Raw genomic sequence first — 19,853 nt, forward strand, 5'->3', positions numbered from 1 at the left:
AAGCAGACTCCTTGTGGAGGGCAGTGCCCCAAACAGGGCTCTGTGTCACAACGCTGAGATCATGACCTGAGCTGAAACCAAGAGTCGTGTGCTTAACTGACTGAGCCGCCCAGATGCCCCATGTGTGTTTGGGTTTAAATAAACCTTGTAAAATATATAGTGTTACTTTATTAATGTTGAATTCATGGCCAACAGCACTGTAACTTGTGCTCGAATGAAGACTATCTAAAGGGTGTACTTTCTCCGTAAGGCACACCATAGCCCTCTTGCACTGAGGAACTCCAGACAGCATTTCAGCGCTGTGCCTAGGAGCCTTTTAAATAGCAAAAGCATCAACAAAAATCACAAAAATGCAGAAAAATGTGGCATTAAATAGACCACAAAAGAACACCTGTTTGACCGTAGCTGAAAACAGCACATTGGGCAACTCACGTATTTCATCATGGCACACATTCACGAATGAACGCACAAGTGAGCAAGCACTGATTTGGGGGTTACAAATAACTTTTAGTGAATGGATGATACAAATATGGAATCTATGAATAACGAAGATGGACTATGTCATGTCCCGGTGCCCTTGGGAAACAGATACTGATACAATGAGACATGAACTGAAAGGAACGTCAGGAGTCTCTCCCAGCTGTCTTCTTGGAGACTTCAGGAAGCTAGGACAGTGAAGTGACTTGCCCCAAAATGTTCAGGGCATGTAGGACACCCATGGCACTGAACTCCTGCTCTCCTAGCCACAGCTGGTGCCCTTTCCACTGCATATTTTTGGGACCAAATGCAACAATTTAAATGGCAGGTGGGGCTATATGCAAAACTCTTTGCACACTCCTCCTAGCTTCTCTGCAATAATTAAAATCTGGTTTTGATCAGTGTTTGGTTTGATGTCTGGTGGTACAGGGGCACAGTGAAAGATAGCTATAAAAAAAAAGGGAGATCACAAACTTGAATGAAATCAGGCACAAAATGAGAAATTAAAACAACTCAAAATATTTGCAGCAAGAACAGGTTTTGACTTTTCAAATTAAGTTCTCCAGTGAGCCAATTCATACAGGGGTAATATGAGAGAGAAATGATGTTGAAAAAGCCAAACGTGCTGGGGAATTTCAGAGATGAGAGCACATGTTGCATAAACAGGAGAGATGGGCCAAGATGTGACATTTTAGTTGGAAAATTACTAATGTATGCATATTTATAAATGTATGTATTTTGATGCCAGATTATCTCAAATTTTTGTGAATTCCGACAGTTATACAAAACTAGCTTGTTCCTTATTTGGCTTAAAGATGTACAGGATTTAAAACCTAAATTTAAAATGGCTGTTAAGTAATGCAGCCTGCAGGCTGTCTGATAAATGTGTGCCCTTGAAATGAGCCAACACCCTGAAAAACGAGAAAGCAAAAAAACAAAGAAAGAAAAGACAAAGATGGGGTGTGTTCTTAGAGTAAGAACCTCTGCGTATCTCCAATGGGTACATTATTACTTTTATATATAAGATTTCTATTTCAGAGTTCCAAGCTACCTTTCTTGCTAAGACTCTCCACATTCCAAAGTCGAGCCCACCACTATTATGGCTGCACCTGTGATAATTAGATGCTCTTACCCAGTACACTTACCAAACACTTACATGTGTATACGATGACAAAATCTTTTGTTATTTACAGAGCAAGAGGCTGTTATAACTTTATTCACTTAATGCACTTTGGACATGCTCTTAGAAGGAATAAAAAATTCCTATTCAAGGCCTCAACCTTCCATATATCCGCTTCTCTCTGAAACAGAGTCTCAGAATCCATTCTTCCCATCCATTAAGTTAAGAGGTCATTCTGATGCACGAGTAGCATTTTCTTAAAGTTAATTTTATCATGAACCATCTCTTCCCCAAAGTAGAACCTTCCTTGTTTCAAGGGTAATTTTTATTGATGAGAAACATTTTAAAGCAATAAAAAGATAATTTTCTTATTTCTATGACAGTTTCCATTTTGAAAATTTTCTTCTCAAAGATTACCACCACCCCCCCTCCCCGCAATATTCTTTCTTTTAGGAAAGCAGCTTATCCATCAATAAGGATCCCATCCTCTATTAAAAATGAATCGATTAATCATGTCAAAAGTTCTCAGAGGCTGGTCATAGGGTAAAATGTGTCCTCCACCACGAACAATTACCTTAGAGAAGAAAAAGAAAAGTTAAAATTTTAGAGAAATGGATGTTCTATATGAATGGAAAGTTTTAGTTCAGATTGAAGTATTATTAGAGCTTCCACAAACTACAGAACATATCCTATCAATCCATGCCTTTGAATACACTGATTGTCTAAGTGTTGATAGCTTTAATAATAAACACTTCAAGGTAGGAGAAGTTTACGGTTGTGCAGTTATTTAATTTAACACAAAGTTGTGTTCATCTTTTACATGTATGGAACTTGAAAAGTGTCTTTTTCCTTTGGGGAGTGAGCTGTCTGCTAGCACGTGCTGTCTGTTATTCTAACCTGGTGAGGCCCCTGAGGTGTGAAGACCTACCCTGGGGCCACCTCTGCCCCCCAACTGGGGGGAGGAATCTACCCAACTTCCTCTTCCGTCCCCTGAGCCACATGGCCCTCACACTGAGCTCTACCTGCCATCTTAGTCTTGGCCCTTAATACAGGGGATATTTTGATTCTCCAAAAAATTAAAACAACAAACATGAGAAATCCTTGACACCCAAATTTTTAAAAGGCCATTTTTTTTTGAGTAGCACAGAATTAGAACATTCTTTTTTCCCAACATTTTATGATGAAAAATATTCAAACATAGAGTAAATCTGAAAGAATTTCATAGACTTACCACTTCAATTCTGTCATTAACACGCACTTTACTCATTTTCTCACACTATCCATCCTACCTTTTTGACACATTTTAAAGTCAAATATGGATATCATTCCACTTCCCCCAGATTTTATGTAAAATTAACACACAATGAAATGCACTTGTGTTAAGTGTGGACTAACTGAGTTTGGATAGCAGTGGTACCTGTGTCACCTAACAAGATATATACAGTATTCTGAAATACCTAGACTTAAGGTAAGTTCAGACCCTTGTGCTTGGTGTCATACCGATGGGGGTGGGAAATGCAGAGGAAGGGTCGGGGTGGGGGAGGGGACTAGTCTCTGTATTCAGAAAGTCTCTGGTTTCAGCAAACGTTCCAAGTAGAAAGGGAAAGAACTGACATGGTGTCTGACACGGTGTTGGCAGACCCCCTGCAGGAGACAGCAATATGGCCTGCTGTGTCCGATGGCATATGCAGAAAGTGGGCAGGAGTTAGTAGTGGATGAAGGGAGTGAACATAGGCAGGAAAAGGATCACATTCAGTAAGTTCTAGCTGCTAACTCAAAATCAGCAGTAAAGGCCACCTTAACAAGGCCCTTCATAGCTAGTTTTACCTGCCTCGATCAGAAGGGAACTGAGACAGAAGAAAAGTGCACATATATTTTCATAGTGCATTTAATATATTAATAATCCACCCCCAACACCCAGCATCTTATGACCTTGCTGTGAGGAAAGTGGGATCAAGACAATTAGATGAATTTTGCTTTGCAGCTCACAGCTACACAAGTTGTGCACTGCACAACTAACTTCAGAGAGCTCCATTCATACCAACCTCGGTGACTGAGTGATATGGAGCTATTAGGAGGGTTGTCCAAGTCACACAATTATTACTCAGAGAATGAGCTGGGATCTGGGTTTGGATGCACACAGCAGTGTTTTTTTTTTTCAAATCCTAGTATTTGTATAATAATTCTTTACATTTGAACCAAACTTTCCAGCTTAGTCATAGAACATTTTGCCTGGCTCTCAAAAGCCCTCTGAGGCAAGTAAGGGAAGTGGACCACCATTACAGATGTGAGATTGGACTTAACCCTCATATGAAATTGGAAGCACCTGGTGTATGCCACACGCCATCAGTGGCCATTTGGGCCTTGCTGCCACGACAGCGGAGCCTGTCTACCATTTGCGTACAACTTCGCCTCTGGAAACCCACAGGCTGAGAGTAAACACATGTGTGATATGAGCCCCTGCATGTGACTCTAGAGAAAAATTTTTGCTGTCCCCACAATCCCAGGCTAGAATTGTCTTCCTGTAGGTTCCCATCCAAATCTCCGGCTCTGGCAGGAATCTGATGAGTGATTCTGTGCAACTTCAGCTCAGCTGAGGAAACTTAAGGAAGTCAGGTTTGTGACAAAACCCAGCTGCTGCCTCCACTGGAAATGAATCTGGCAGCAATGGTCCTGAACAGCGGTAAGCTGAGTCCAAGAGCCGAACGAACCGTCATCCTGCCTCCCCGACCAGAGCTGCAGCAAATGGGGGGTAACACAGTGCTTTATGGCCTGGGCCTGGACTCAGAGCGCAGGAGCACGACTCGAGGCACAGCAAGCTGTGTGACCCTGGACAAGTAACTTACTTGCTCTGAGCCTCAGTTTCCTTCACTGTACAATGGAGAAAAATGTATCACCTCTTGGGATAGTTGGGAATTACAGGAGCAATTCGTGGAATAATGTCCATGGAACATATGGCATAGCGCCTAGATGGTACTCAACAAATATTAGCCATGGTCATTATTCTTTCAACAGTTATCCCTATTCAAAATCCAGGGTCAAAATGCTTGTATCAAATTACCCTAAACCACTGTATTCCTATGTTAGCATTAAGAAATCTTGGGGGGGCACCTGGGTGGCTCAGTTGGTGAAGCATCTGCCTTGGACTCAGGTCATGATCCCAGGACCCTGGGATCGAGCCCCACATTGGGCTCCCTGCTCAGCAGGAACCTGCTTCTCCTTCTCCCTCTGCTCTCTATCTCTCTCTGTGTCAAATAAATAAATAAAATCTTAAAAAAAAAAAAAAGAAGAAGAAGAAATCTTGGTTTCAGGGAGTTGTTTAAAACAGCGGTTCTCAAACATGAATGTGCATCAGAACACCTGAGCTCATTAGAACAGACTGCTGGGCCTCACCCCTAGACCTTCCAGCACTGAAGGTCCAGGGCAGGGCCTGATAATTTGCATTTCTAACAATTCTAAGGTGATGCTGATGCTGTTGGTCCAAAGACTGCCCTCTGACAACTGCTGTTCAGAAGAACCTTTTCCATTCTTTGACATACCAGGAAATTCTCTATTTATGTCAAGGGAGAATACAAACAGAAATTTGTTTGACATCTACTCATGGCCTCACCTTAGTCTATTTTTTCTTGATCATCCACTTTCCTGGTAGACACACACACACACACACACACACACACACACACACACACACATTCTAGGACCATGATAATCAAGTGGTGAAGAAGAGGTGATAAGGTTGGGTGTTACAATTCTTCTTCTCAGTAACCTGCATCACCCCCAGTCCGGTTCTGAGCTGCCATATGTAATGATCAAATGTCATCATGGATGGCGTCATTAAGATTGGAAAGAAAAGCTCATTTGGGAACAAAGTCTTTTGCACACACAGCAAAATTCTAAAGTATGTCCCCTAGCACATTGACAGCATTTTACTGATGTTAACCTCAAATAAATATGTAAGTGCGGGGGAAAAAAAATAACAACAAAAAACCGCTCTGTTGTTTATAGCCAAGCTGCTCATCACTCACAAATCAAGGACACAAACCACTCCGTGGTTTTTAGAGGTGTGTAACACAATGTGACAGGTTTGTGATTCTGTATTTAAATGCAGCAAGATTCATCTCAAGGCTCCCTGGATAGAAATGGTCTCATCATCAGAAACTCTGTATGTTGGATGTTTCCACATGAGAGCTGAAACCTCTAAACTCATGCATTCCAGATGTTCCAGAGGGTCACAGATGTGTCATGAATTTTAAAAGGGTTATGCAAACACTTTAAAGCTTCATTCCACTTTATTTATTTTTTTTTTTAGAAAAAGATACAATCCTCCCTGTAACTGGAAACAAGGACCTGGGCAGCAAGGGTCTCCCAGCGGTGCCATTAGTGGTGACAAGATGGAGAAGGAAATTCACACTGGGAGTGTGGGTGTAGGTTTGTCCAGGGAGACTTCATAGGGGTCTTAGAGGAGCAGCAGCAGTGCTGGGTGGGGTGGGGTCGGGACACATGGCACCCAGAGGAAATGCTCTTGCAAACGCAGCAGGGCATGAAAACCACACAGCACCCACAACAAGCAACAATCTACACAGGGTTCCCCATATGGAGGATTAGAGAGGAAAGAAAAGGGAGGGTTGAATAGACAATTACTAGTGAGACCATATGATGCCCCATATGATGCGGTGATGGGTGTGTATGCGCTAAAATACACATAACCTAAGATCACCATTCTAACCATTTTTAATTGAACAGTGGGATTTCATACAATCACAGTGTGGTGCAACCATCACCACTATCTCGTTGCAGAATGTTTCCATCACCCCAAAAAGAACCCTATATCCACTAGCAGTCTCTTCCCATTCTCCTCTCCCTGAGTGCCCCTGGCAATCAGGAGGCTACTTTCTGTCTCTGCGGAGTTGCCTATTCTGGACGTATCCAAGAGGGTTTCAAGCAGGGCAGTGATATGCTCAGATGTGCATCCTAGAAAGATGATGTTGTGTACAATGAGGGGGCTGATTTGGAGGAAATGATACTGAAGCAGGGAGGTGACTTAGGAGGCCGGCTGTTCAGGTGAGAGAGGATGTGGGTGTACGGGAGAAATGGGGAGAAAGGGAAGGAGAAGAGGGATGTTGGGGTGGAAGCAATAAAATCAGGGACTAATCAGCTGCAAAGGTAAAGCACATGTACATATCCTCCCCATTTCAGCCTTCTGACATTGGCAGCTTTGCAAGGGGCAGTGCTATTAACAGAGAAAGAAGGAAGGAGGCAGGTTTGGGAGGTGGGCAATATGGGATAGTTTATATAGTTTATAGTTAGATAGTTTATAGTTCTTGTTTTTCACTCTAGGATGATGCAGACACAGGGAAAGAATCTTGCTTGTTATGGTTTCTGATTTACACTAAAGTCATTTTATTATTTTTTATCTTATTTCATATTTATAAAATCTTACCTTTTAGCTTTTAGACACTGAGCACACACAGAAATGGAATAAATATGCACTCAAATGAAGAATATATTAAAAAAAACAAAAGGTACTCGGGAATGAGAATAAAAAAATAAGCCAAAGCTTGTTAGCAGCCACCTCCTAAAAAAGAATGGGGCAACCCATTTAAAAAGAAAAATCAGTAACAACAACAACCCCACCTCCCCTTCCCCCGCAAAAGCCAAAGTTGGGTTTTGATCAAGGTTGAGCTTCCCCCCAAATAGGGAAAACTTAGAGTTACCAGTGTGCACTTCTAGTGTAGCAAAGCATTCTTGAACAGGAGGGGGAAAGGTGCTTTAGCTGACCAAAATGTAGCCATCACGGTGGGACATATCCCTAGAGTTATCAATATGTAGCTTTGGTGCTACCTGACAGTTCCCTAAGGGCTTTCTAGATACACCATCTTACCTAATCAGTTGCAATAATATCATAATTTGGGATTTCCACCTTTGACTCTGAAGCAACAGCATGTGTCAAACCAATCCCACCCCCCTCCTGCAACACTAAAAGCTGAATTTTAAAAAAGGAATTCTATTTGAAAGTATCAGAAAGCAACCAGGACTTGAGAGGCCAAGAGTGTGGACAAAAGAGAATCACAGAGAAGTGAACCGATCATTTTGTGCTGCTTCTCTCTTTGAGAAATTCACCAATTTCTAAGCTTCTCTTGGCAAGAAGTCCAGCAAAAAGTGACAGATAAAAGAATGAACAGCTAAGCGGAGCTTAGAGTGCTTGGGAGACCAAAAAATAAAAACAAAAGAAAATGCAGAAGAGACCAAAGATAAAATTTGGAATTGCAGGCTTGTCAAGGAGGCATGGCTCTGACAGATACCACAGGCTTTCTCTTAGACCCATGAGAAACAAGGTCTTAGAAGTAATGAAAACCAGAAACAGGTTAACCTTCCCCAAATCTGAAATCCAGGACCAAATCACCATGTCAGCCCCGGACTGAAGCCACTTGATCTGTCCCTACATTAACTGCCTTTCAGAAAAAATCAAAGCACTTTTGGAGGAAGATAACATCATTTTCCCATATTTTTGCCCAGCATTCAGTAAAATGTAGTAGTGTTGCAAAAGATAAGCTCAAATGACTACAACAAGGGAAAAAGCAGACAATAGAAAGAGACCACAGGGATCCAGATATTGGAGTTATTGGGTATAGGTTTAAAAATAACTATGGGGGCCCCTGCGTGGTTCAGTCGTTAAGCATCTGCCTTTGGCTTGGTTCGTGATCCTGGGATCCTGGGATCAAGCCCTGCATCAGGCTCCCTGCTTGGTGGGAAGCCTGCTTCTCCCTCTCCTACTCCCCCTGCTTGTGTTCCCTCTGTCTGTGTCTCTCTGTCAAATAATAAATGAAATCTTTAAAAAAAATAAAAGTAAAATAAAATAACTATGAACAAATTATTTAAGAAGTTATGGAAAACACAGAAAAGAGAAAAAATCCATGGGCTAACAAACTATTTAACTATGTTTAACTGGAGTCCCAGAATTAGAAGAGAAGGAAGGCATTGTGTAAAAGACATAGTAAAATATAGAAATAATGACTAAAAACTCCCCCAGATCAACAGAAGTTGTCAAGCCACAGCTTTGAGAAGCTCTATAGACCTAAGTTGGAAAAACCCAGAGAAAACTAGCCACATTTGGGCACATAAGTGGGTATACTGCTAACACCAGAGACAGAAAGAAAATCCTAAAAGTTGGCAGAAAAAGAAACTGCACTTTCAATAATTTCAAAGAAGCAAGAAAGCTGACTAGTTAACAGAAACAATGGAAGCTAGAAGACAGTGGAATTGTATCTTTTGAGTTTTTTTGTTTTTTTGTTTTTAAGATTTTACTTATTTACCTATTAGAGACAGAGAGAGATCAGAGGAAGGGGCAGTGGGAGAGAATCTCAAGCAGACTCCATGCTGAGTGTGGAGCCCAATGTGGGACTCAACCTCGTGACCCAGAGAGCATGACCTGAGCAGAAACTAAGAGTTGGATGCTCGAATGACAGAGTCACCCAGGTGCCGCTGTATCCTTTGAGTTCTAAAGGGAAGTAGCTGCCACCTAGGATTCCCACATAAATGACTGCATAAAGGTATTTTCAAGGGGGGAAAAAAAACTGTAAAAAGGAATACCGACAGATCTGTAAAGAAACGTTTGAAGATTGCTCTTCAGAAAGAAGGATAATCATCCCTATGGATACACAAAAATATGGAGGAGAATGAAGAGCAACTGAGAATTTACATGTGTAAATAAAAAGAATGTCAATAATAATAATAACATCTTGTGGAGTATGAACCACATAGAAGTTTTTAAAAAAAGATGACATTTGCACAAAAGGTGGCATAAATTGTACTGTCAGGTACTCACACATCTGGGAAATGATAAATGTACTAACTCAAAGTCAACTTTCTTAAGTCAGTATGTGTGCTGTAATTTCTAAAAGGACAGATACTACCCTGATGTTTAGAGCTGCACTATTTACAATAGCCAAACTATGGAAGTGGTTCGTGTCCATTGACAGATGAATGGATAGAGGAGATGTGTGTGTGTGTGTGTGTGTGTGTGTGTGTGTGTGTGTGTGTGTACTTCATGTGTACTTCACACACTGAAGAAATATTAGTCGTCATCAGAAACAATGGACTCTTGCCATTTGCAACAGCATAGATGGACCTAGAGAATATAATTTTAAGTGAAATAGGCCAGTCAGAAAGGCAAATACTGGGCGCCTGGGTGGCTCAGTTGGTTGAGCAACTGCTCTAGGCTCAGGTTATGATTCTGGAGTCCCAGGATCGAGTCCCACTTCGGGCTCCCAGCTCCGTGGGGAGTCTGCTTCTCCCTCTGACCTGCCCTCTCAAGCTCTTTCTCTCTCTCTCTCTCTCTCAAATAAATAAAATCTTAAAAAAAAAAAAAAAAAAGAAAGAAAGACAAATACCGTATGATTTCACTCATAGGTGGAATTCAGGAAACAAAAGAATAAAGGGGAAAAAACGAAAGAGAGAGACAAACCAAGAAACAGACTCGTAACTACAGAGAACAAACTGGTGGTTACCTGAGGGGAGGTGGGTGGGGGGATGGGTGAAATATGTGATGGGGTTAAAGAGTACACTTATGATGAGCACTGAGTACTGTATAGAATTGTTGAATCACACTATATTGTACACCTGAAACTAATATAACACTGCATGTTAACTCTATTAGAATTAAAATTAATAAAGAATAAAATTAAAGGACACATAATAAAACAATGTATCATCAATAAGCTCATACTGGTTTTAAGAAAAAGCATTATGTCTTCAAAAGAAAAGATAAAATAGAAGGATGAGAATCAATGGCACAGACATTTCTGTGCAACGTGAAAAACAGACTTCTGACAATCAGGGAACTTTTAAATTAGAAGAAATCTGTTGATCAAATAATATACCGTCTTTTTAGAGAGATACAAAATGAATGCCTGAGACGTGAAGACCCTTCAATCAAATCTCTTAGCTCATCTCACCAAATCAGCTAGGTGTTTCAACGTGCTATGAATGTCTCTGATTAAAAAAAGAAAAAGTCATGGAAATTTTCTCTCAATTAATTCCAAGAATCTCTATGTTAATTTCAGCAAGGTTGGTATGAATGACTAAAGTTACAGCCTTCTCTTCCCTTGATCATTATCACTGTTGGAAACCTAAAAGCACAGTAGTAGGAAGTGATTCGGCATGGTGGTCAAAAGCATGAACTCAGGATTCAGGAGGTCTGGGTTTGAGTCCAGCTCTGTGACTTTGGCAAAGGGACTTAACTGCTTCTACTTTCTCATCTGAAGGTAAGAATTAGGATGACCAGTTGTCCCAGTTTTCCCTGGGCTGAGGGATTCCTGGAAACAGGATTTTCAGTGCTAACACTGAAAAAGTGCCAGGCAATCTAGGATGGTTTGTTGCCCTAAGAATATTTAACTTTCTGGGGTGCCTGGGTGGCTCAGTTGGTTGGGTAACTGCCTTCAGCTGAGGTCATCAACCTGGAGTCCTGCAACTGAATTCTGCTTTGGGATCCCTGCTCAGTGGGGAGTCTGCTTCTTCCTCTGACCCTCTCCTCTCTCATGCTTTCTCCTCTCTCTTATTCTCTCCCTCAAATAAATGAATAAAATCTTTAAAAAAAAGAGTAACTTCCTGTATGGATTCAAGGAGATAATGCATATTAACCATTGGATGGTACTCAATTCACAAATATATAATAAGCTCGCACCACATGCGTATAGACATACACTAAGCCCTCAAGCAATAGTCATCATACTATTATTTCATTTTTTATTGTCAAAGGAATATTTTTTCCCTTTAAGAGTGGCGAAAGATCAGAAGCTACAATACTAATAAATATAAGAGATAGTACTACACTTTTCAGAAGGAAAAATTATATTGTTTATGAGGGACACTATTTCTCTTCCAGGTTTCTTTTTTTATTTCCATGCTATAAATTCTTCCTTCCCATGGGAAAGGTCCCAATTAAAGTAAGAAAGCAGATTGAATATGAGCTCAAACTTCTGTCAATATGCTTGACTTAACTGTCTACAGTGAATTTTATCCCTTAAACCTGCCAACACCATGATCCATCCCATTCTTTCCCTCCACCCCCTTTTACCACTTGCAATGCCAAACACCCTCGTCTCCCCACACAGAAATGTCAAGCAAGCAAGACCTTACTTGTCTTAGCAGAATGGCATAAAGCTGTTCTGCCTTTTTCACCCTTTTAAGAACCCACTTTGCAACACAGGATTTGATGCAGTTAAGAAGTAATCAAAACTTTAGTTCCTCCATGTCTAGCTTTATATTTGAAATCCACAAAGAGGGAAAAAGCAAAATCCAGTTTGTTAATTTATTTAATTTAATATTTAATTGTATAATATATGTCTGTAGTTTTCTTTGGGAGGAGAGGACAGGGGTTACAGCAGCAAATGCTCTCTGCTGGGAGTGTGAGGACCTACAGTCATTGTCCTCTGGGGAACAGGGAGATAAGAGTTGGCCAACCTGCTCAAGTTTTACCTCCTGCAGACAGCAGTGGGGGAATGGCTCTCGCATTGTGTGCTGGAGCTCAGCCACTGGTCCAGGAGAGCGGACTGTGCAAATTGCTGCCCAACTCCACATTCAGTGTGGTGTCATGCTGGTAGTTTGCAATCAGCCATGGTGGGAATATTTACACCACGGAAATTGGCAAACACTATAGATCAGTGTCTCCCCTCCCTCCCACGCCAGTTTACCTTCCCAACCCCGGTTCTCTGACATTTTGGCTCTCTTGGGGAAAGAGGAAACATTAGAGCATTCTTTCTCTCTCCCAAAATAAATCAAAGAAACATCAATTCAGATCAGTAAATTGTAAGATCCAAAACCTTTCTCTCTGAAATTTTGGCTCAGGAAATCAGATGGGCCAGGTTTCAAATATTTGCAGAAAGATGAGAAGGTTCTGCTGCCTGCTTCCATTCCTGTCTCCTCACCCCCCCCCCCAGTATAATTGGCAGGAAGAGTTTCAAGACCACACCACTGCATTCATGGATGTTTCTGTTTGTATCAGAGCCCCTGTGACATTCTGAAGCTGGTCTGCGTGGGACAGCTATTAACCAGAGAGGGGTCTAGATTCAACTGTGTTCCTGACCCACAGCTTCAGGGGACTCCAGAACTGATAATGTCCCCAGCTTCCAGGAACTGAAGACATAGGACATGCCAACATTTCATGTTGGGCACAACATTTTCATGATGCCATTGGTTGAAATAAAACAAGGCACACAGTTTTCACTACCAAGCCAAAGACTGTCCAAAGCAAAAATAGTACCCGTGGTCCAGTTGACAATGGGGCAGTATCTTAAGACAACTTTATTTCATTCCTTCACATTGCCCCTTTCTCTGCCCGACTCCACCCTCCACCTTGTTTATTTTTAGGCTCTGTTTAACATTTCCACAAGCAATTTTGTGGATCTGGTTACACTTCAAATTAAAACAACAAAATGTTACTGTTTAAAAAGCAAACCCCAATTCCCTCTTTGTTCCTCAAATATCATTAATTTTTAAAACCTATTCTCCATGTGTGGATAATACTTTAAATGTTAGTCTTCTTAGTATTTATTCACTTCCCATAATGAAATGGTTCTCTGTTAAATTTCAATAGATTATTAAAAACCACTCAACAGCTAAGAGAAAATTATGCATCATTGCCTAGCTGTTATACCTCAGTAAATAGATTTGCTATCCAATTTATATTTTAAATAATACAATAAATTAGCTCTCTGAGTATTAACTAAGTGCATATTTGGGTAGCTTAATTTAGAAGCATTCTTTTTATGCTAATCAGCCCTCTCTAATGAAATAGAACCACATGAACTAAGAGGACTCTTGGCAAATAATCAGAGTAAAATTGGGAGTTGCCATTGTTTATTATTTCCTTTGTTTTCAGGAAGCAAGCTGTGTGGGTTTTTTTTTTTTTTTTTTAAAGAAAAAAAACCCGAATGCTAAAAAGTCGATTTTTTTTTTGAAGGAGGGGACATTCTAATCGGCCCCTGAGATAATGAAACTTCTACAACTCCTCCCATAAATTTATTTCCCAGAATATTTCTCCTTTCTTCTCCTGTGTAACACAGAAGGAAATCGTCTTCAGCTCATACAAACAATGCATCCTTTCTCCTTTGAAGGGAATTGCTTTGAACTATTCATTATCTTAGCACGCCTAGTCTGTTTCCTAGAAGACACTTTGGTATGTATGATGGGTCAGCGACCACAGCATCCCTTGAGAAATGCAGTTTTGTTTTGTTTTTAGGGATCTTATTTGTTTATTTATTTATTTGCAAGAGGCGGGGAGGAGCAGAGGGAGAGGAACAAAGAGACTCCCCGCTGAATACGATGTCTGACCCCGGGGCTTGATCCACAACCTTGAGATCATGAGCTGAGCTGAAACCAAGAGTGGCCACTTAGCCCACTGAGCCACCCAGGTACTGGTTTTAAAACACACACACACACACACACACACACACACACAAGATGGGTGTCAGTATGAGGTAGGGGCCAATTTGATTTTCATTCACCAGACATTCACTGGGTGTTGGGAAGTGTGCTAAGGGGTTTGCTACAGCGATAAATGATATATTATTCCTTTCCTCAAGGAGCTCAGTGTCAAGTGGGGGAGGAAAGCAATTAAAGAGTTAAATGAAAGAGAAACCCCAGTGTGGTTCATGCACAAAGAGATGCACAGAAGGAGGTATTCTGGGAGAAGAAGGGCTTCCTAGAGGTAGTTTGATTTATTTATTCACTTATTTATTATTTATTTATAGGTAATCTCTACACCCAACGTGGGGCTTGAACTCGGGACCAACAACAGTGGCATACTCTACTGACTCAGCCAGCCAGGTACCCCTTTAGAGGTCACTTTAATCCCTGAAGGTAAATGGGAGTTTCTGGGCAGCCAGAAGAGCTGCCCAGACTTATAAGGAATGAAGACTTTATTCTGGAAGTAGCAGGGAGTCAGTGAGAGGGTTTGAACAAGGGAAAACATGATCGGACTTGTGTTTTGGCAAAAGCACCGAGAGAAGAGTAAACTGGAGAGTAAGGGGACTTGTTAAGACCAGCTATTGTCAAAGGAAGTAGTTTAAACCACAACAACTTAAAACACAGAGCATTCTTGAATAGCATCTTCTAAAACCTGGGACTTTTCTTAAAGCATCACAAAAGCAAAAACATTTCCATTTTAGAATGTATAAAGTAGGGGAGCCTCTTTTAAAAAATTTCCTTAAAATGCTATATTTTTTAATTGCTTTATATAAAATCAGTGTTTCTCTCTTTAAGTAGTTCTTTGTGGTTTCTTTGTCAAGCACTAGGAAATGAATAAAATCAGCCCACTGAGAAGGATTTAAAAAGCAGATGTGAGTAATAGTTACCAATTCTTCTTCTTCTTAATTTTCTGGTAAGACACACAGCAAAGCAACTGGCTAAATAACTTGACTTCCTTGTTGTTTTGGTGGGAAAATGATGGAAGTTGAGGGTCCTTGTATTGTGTTGGGGAAAGATTCAGATTCTCCTCCTGACAGTCTAGGGCTTGGCTGCAAATCCAAGGCATAAACTGAAATCTATTTTAGTAGTTGCTTCTTTATACTGAGCCAGTGTTGGTGAGTTGAACTGAAAAGGTGCTGAGGGACTAAATTTCCTGTTTTTTTCAGCTGGATATTTTTTTTAAAAGATTTTATTTATTTACTTAGAGAAAGAGAGAGGGACTGAGACACAGAGACAGAGAGCAGGAGTGGGCGGAGGGAAAGGACACAGCAGACTCCAACTGAGTGGGGATCCCAACATGGACATGACCCTGGGGTCATGACCTGAGCCAAAGGCAGACATTTAACAGACTGAGCCACCCAGGCGCCCCTAAGCCGGATATTTTGATAGCCAACCTGAGCACAGAACATCCAGAAAGAAAAGCACATCTGCCTAACCAAGTCAGTGCTAAGACTTAGACATGGCATGTCCAACTCACCTGTTTGCTGTGTGTGGAGGCTACAGTCTTTCTGTTTGATGCTAGCCAGAGAAGATAGAAAATACAGCAAGAGGGAAAGAAGACAAATCATGAATGGCAGACATGGGAAAGGACATTAAGCCTCCCCTTCAATTTCACCTTTCCACAGGGAAAAATGTCTAGAGACAAGTCCTAGAGTTGGTGAGAGAGTGAAATAATCTGATCTCTTAAACATTACTGGCAAGGTTATAATCAGTTTGGAAAACAGTTGGGCATGATCTGATGAAGCTGAAGTTGCTCAAACCCTATGAACTCATCAGTCCCACTTCTAGGCATGATTCTTAGACAAACTCTTGAACACGGGTACAAGGAGGGCAAGAATGTTCACAAAAGCAATATCTGTGGTAGCAAAACACTGGCAACAACCCACATGTTCAGCAGCGGTGGAATGGCTGAGGGGCAGAATCAAGCGGTGGAATACTATATGGCAATAAAAAAGGAAACAACACAACTGAACCCATCAGCATGGATAAAATCTCAACACTGCTCAGTAGCAAAAGGATGTTATTACAAAATCCATACAGAATAATTCCTTTTAAAGAAAATTAAACATGAGAAGTAAAATATTTATATAGATGTATATCTGTAAAACTAATACTTAAGGGAAAAAAAAAGGATGATAAAAACAAGATCCAGTTCAGTGGTTTGCCTCCAGGGGCAAGGAGAGAAAGGGGTGGGATGGGTGAGGACAAGCTCTTGGTAATGCGGCCTTTCTTAAACTGGCTGGTAAGTACAAAGGGGTTCATTTATCATTATTTGTTTTATCTCATACAAGTATTACACATACTTTTTGGTTATTCAATTATTAACTAAAAAAAAAAAAAAGAGGGAAACCTCCTATAGTTGCTGCCAAAGTCACAAAAATGAATCTTTAAAAAATTTAACATGTTCTCTGTCATGCTCTTTTCTTCTAACACAGAGCTGACGAGATGGGCCATGTGTCTAAAACAGTAAGTGGGGAGGATACAGAGAAGCAATTAAAGGGAAACAAAAGCAAAAATGGGAAGTCCCCCTCTGGCAAGCAGCTCTAGGAAGACAGGGCTAGTGCCAGAATCTAAACCTTGGGACTCTGATTGCTGCATAAGAAAATAAATATTAGGAACAAAAATAAACACCCACATCTCCATGCTGGACAGCAGAAGAGCAGAAAGTTCAGCAAACAACTGGGGTTTTTGTTTTGCTGCATAGTTTTAGTATATGTGCTGCCGAAGCGAGCACTGTTTTGCTGCATAGTTTTTTACTCTCTAACACTAAACTCCTATATTCCTCTTCTTCCCTGTTTCCATATGTTAGAAACTCAGTGCAAATGGAAAAAAAAAAAAAAGACAAAAACAAAAAGGCTGGGTGCTTCATTTATTGTCAACAGGGATGTTTCAGATGACTGTTCAACCAGAAGGGACTTGATGCTTTAGAAACATCTCATTACTCAATGTAGCCACTTTTATTTACTATTATTAGACTGCTACATAGCAAAATGTGGAACACGTCCCCTTGCTCTCTGTTTCTTCCGCCTCTCACCAAGACAGTTTCTTTGTTATGAAGTTACAACTGGAAACAACTGCTGTAGTTCTAGGCCTTTCTGATACATAATATTTAGTTGAGGCCTAAAAACATAGTATCTATTAAGGACCCTATTAGACAGGAGGAGAGCATCTTGCTCTATGGAAACAGATGAATGCTAGGAGAGGCGGCAGGAGTAAATATTTCTTCCACGCTTACTAGGTGCCAGGTAGAATGTCAAGTAATACACAAATACCCATAACCTCAATGAATCCTAGTAACTAATCCCTTCATGATAGAGATAGGTATTAATGTTATCCCCATTTCACGGATGAAGAACCTCTTGGAGAAGTCAAGTAACTTCCCCAAGGTCACACAGCTAGCGAGTGCTGGAGCAGGGTCTGGCACGGTATCCAGTCTTTTAATCTCAACACTCTTGTTGCTTGAGGATGGTGAGAGGAGGAGCTAGAATTGCCAAGGTAATAAGACTAGAGATAAAATTCAAGTCTACTTGATAGCTAAATTCATAACTTTTCAATCTGAGGTCCCCAAAGGCTAAAGGCGGTCTATGGTTTGGGTTGGGGAGGATCTAGAAATTATTTTCAATAATTCAAATTGTCTAATGCACGGGCTCTTGGTCTTTTTGGTGCTGTGGACCCCTAAGGCATCTTCTGTGGCCTATGGATATTTCTCAGAAAAGTGTTTTAAAATACATTTTATATATTCACATATACATATTACAGATTACAAATGAACCCACTATATTGAAATTAACAAAGTCATAAAAAATAAAGTTGTGATATAACAATATATGTACTTCTGTATGTACACATTCAATAAGAACAACCAGTGGGTTTGAGAACTACTGTAATTTCAAAGTAACACTGATGGTGATGCTGTTTCAAGGTATTTGCAACAGCATTTGTATTTGATATCAGAGTATTTCTGCTTTCTATTGGTGACAGAGTCAAAGATACCACTAAGGCAGCTGTGGTTTGTGGCCTACATTCATAATGGGAGGAAATGCTAAATTTCAAAATTCATAATGGAAGGAAAAGCTATTTAAGTTTGAGGTTAGTGAAAATAAAATGCATTTTCCCCCCAAGTTCACTGACCCCCTGAATACTAGCCACAGACCCTTGCCCTAGGTTAAGAACACTTTTTTAAGAACCCAACAATCACCTAATGAAAATACTAAGGTTATTCCTCAGTAAAATAGTTGCATTTTTTGCTTTGCCGAAATGATATTAGTTATATCAATCTATCATAATATTTGATCAATTAATTGATATCCAGAAACAAATTCAAGATGGCTCGTGGACACCGTCTTTGCTGAGAATGGATCTGGATGATGTTTATAGCAGACCTTCCTGGATCTAGCTGTATCATTTCTGAAAAGTAGCATAAGACACACTACTATCTAAAGACTTTGCCCGGGAGGACCACATTATTTCAGTACAGCACAGAAGTCAGCTGGGAAAAGGAAGCTAATCTTTTGAGTAAATAAGAGTTTTTCTATGAGTCTACATTACCAATGGTCTATCAGTGTTTCAAGAGAACAAAGACCACTTGTAAACCTACAATGCACAGCAGGGACTGAGGTCTAAGATTTAGCTTAAGGTTTTGGCTGAGGATTTCACAGAATAAGAGCCCCACCAGTAGATACTATTGACTAGAGGACACTTTTCTAAAAGTGATGTTTCAGATCAATGGCTGGTTTGTTAAGAGTGAAACTATGTTCTCAAGTTTCTGGATGGCCTGGGAGGAAGTAAAATAGGTCAGGATTTAGAGCAGTCTTTAGGGATCAGAATGGAAGTTTATCCAAACATAAGCCACATGGGGTTCCTAGAAGCCAAAGCCATTTTGGCATCAACAGAGGGGCAAAAGACATCACAATTTTGGGTTCCTCCAAACAGGATGCATATTAGAATTGCCTAACAAGCTTATATCCTAATGCTCAGGTCCTATCTCAGACAAATAAAGTTAGAATATTTGGAGATAGATACACTGTTTTAGGAAAATGTAGGAAGTTTAACAATGGTACCAAATTCGTTGCCATTCTTCCCATTAAGAGGAATCTGAACTTCCTCTGTGATTTGCTTTGACCAAAAGAATGCAATGGAAATAATATTCTGGGACTTTTGAACCTGGGTCTTAAAAGGACTGACATCTTTTGCTTCTCAATTTGGGAGACCAGCTGCCATGCTTCATAGCCCAGACCAAGACACTGAATGGTTTGCGGCCATATGGAGAGAGCACTGGAGAAGAGAAGGCCACCTTGGATGTCCTAGCTTTTGCCATATTCCCCACGGAAAGCAGCTGCATGGATGGCCTTCGTGTAGCTCATGTGAGTCAGAACAACCACGGAGCTGAGCCCATTTCACCTACATAATGATGAGAAATAATAAACTGTTGTTGTGTCAAGCCACTGAGTTTTGGAGTGATCTATTATTATTCCGTTAATACATAACTGAAAGGGGGAAATATTTATGATAATTCTTCATTCTTTTTCCTGAAAACTCTGCTGTTTCCATCTTGGAATCTTGATATGAATTGAAAAGCAAGGCTGGATCCATGTTTCTAATGCAGGCAGAAGACATAATTTCACTGAGAGCTTAGGGGGAAGCTTACATTATGCCAGCAAAGAGCGAGCGATACCTTATGTGGTGTTAGGCAAACCACCAGCCCCTGCGGTCACCCCCTACCACGCCAACCCTGAGAGCTCGCAACTACATTATCTGGGTGGCCTTTATGGTAGACAGAGAGGTACCATCA

General features: G+C 40.6%; 1 protein-coding gene across 1 annotated transcript in view; it reads right to left on the minus strand.

The window, feature by feature from the left end:
- Positions 1–1,894: 1,894 nt before the first annotated feature.
- Positions 1,895–19,853, minus strand: part of CPVL (carboxypeptidase vitellogenic like) — a 133,253-nt gene continuing 115,294 nt past the window's right edge. Inside the window, exon 13 of the mRNA XM_080818862.1 lies at positions 1,895–2,171. Within this exon, the coding sequence (XP_080674988.1) occupies positions 2,067–2,171 (105 nt within the window). The 3' untranslated portion in view covers positions 1,895–2,066. The remainder of the gene's footprint in view (positions 2,172–19,853) is intronic.

The sequence above is a fragment of the Martes martes genome (assembly GCF_963455335.1).
Source record: "Martes martes genome assembly, chromosome: 11".
In the NCBI taxonomy this organism is placed as follows: Eukaryota; Metazoa; Chordata; class Mammalia; order Carnivora; family Mustelidae; genus Martes; species Martes martes.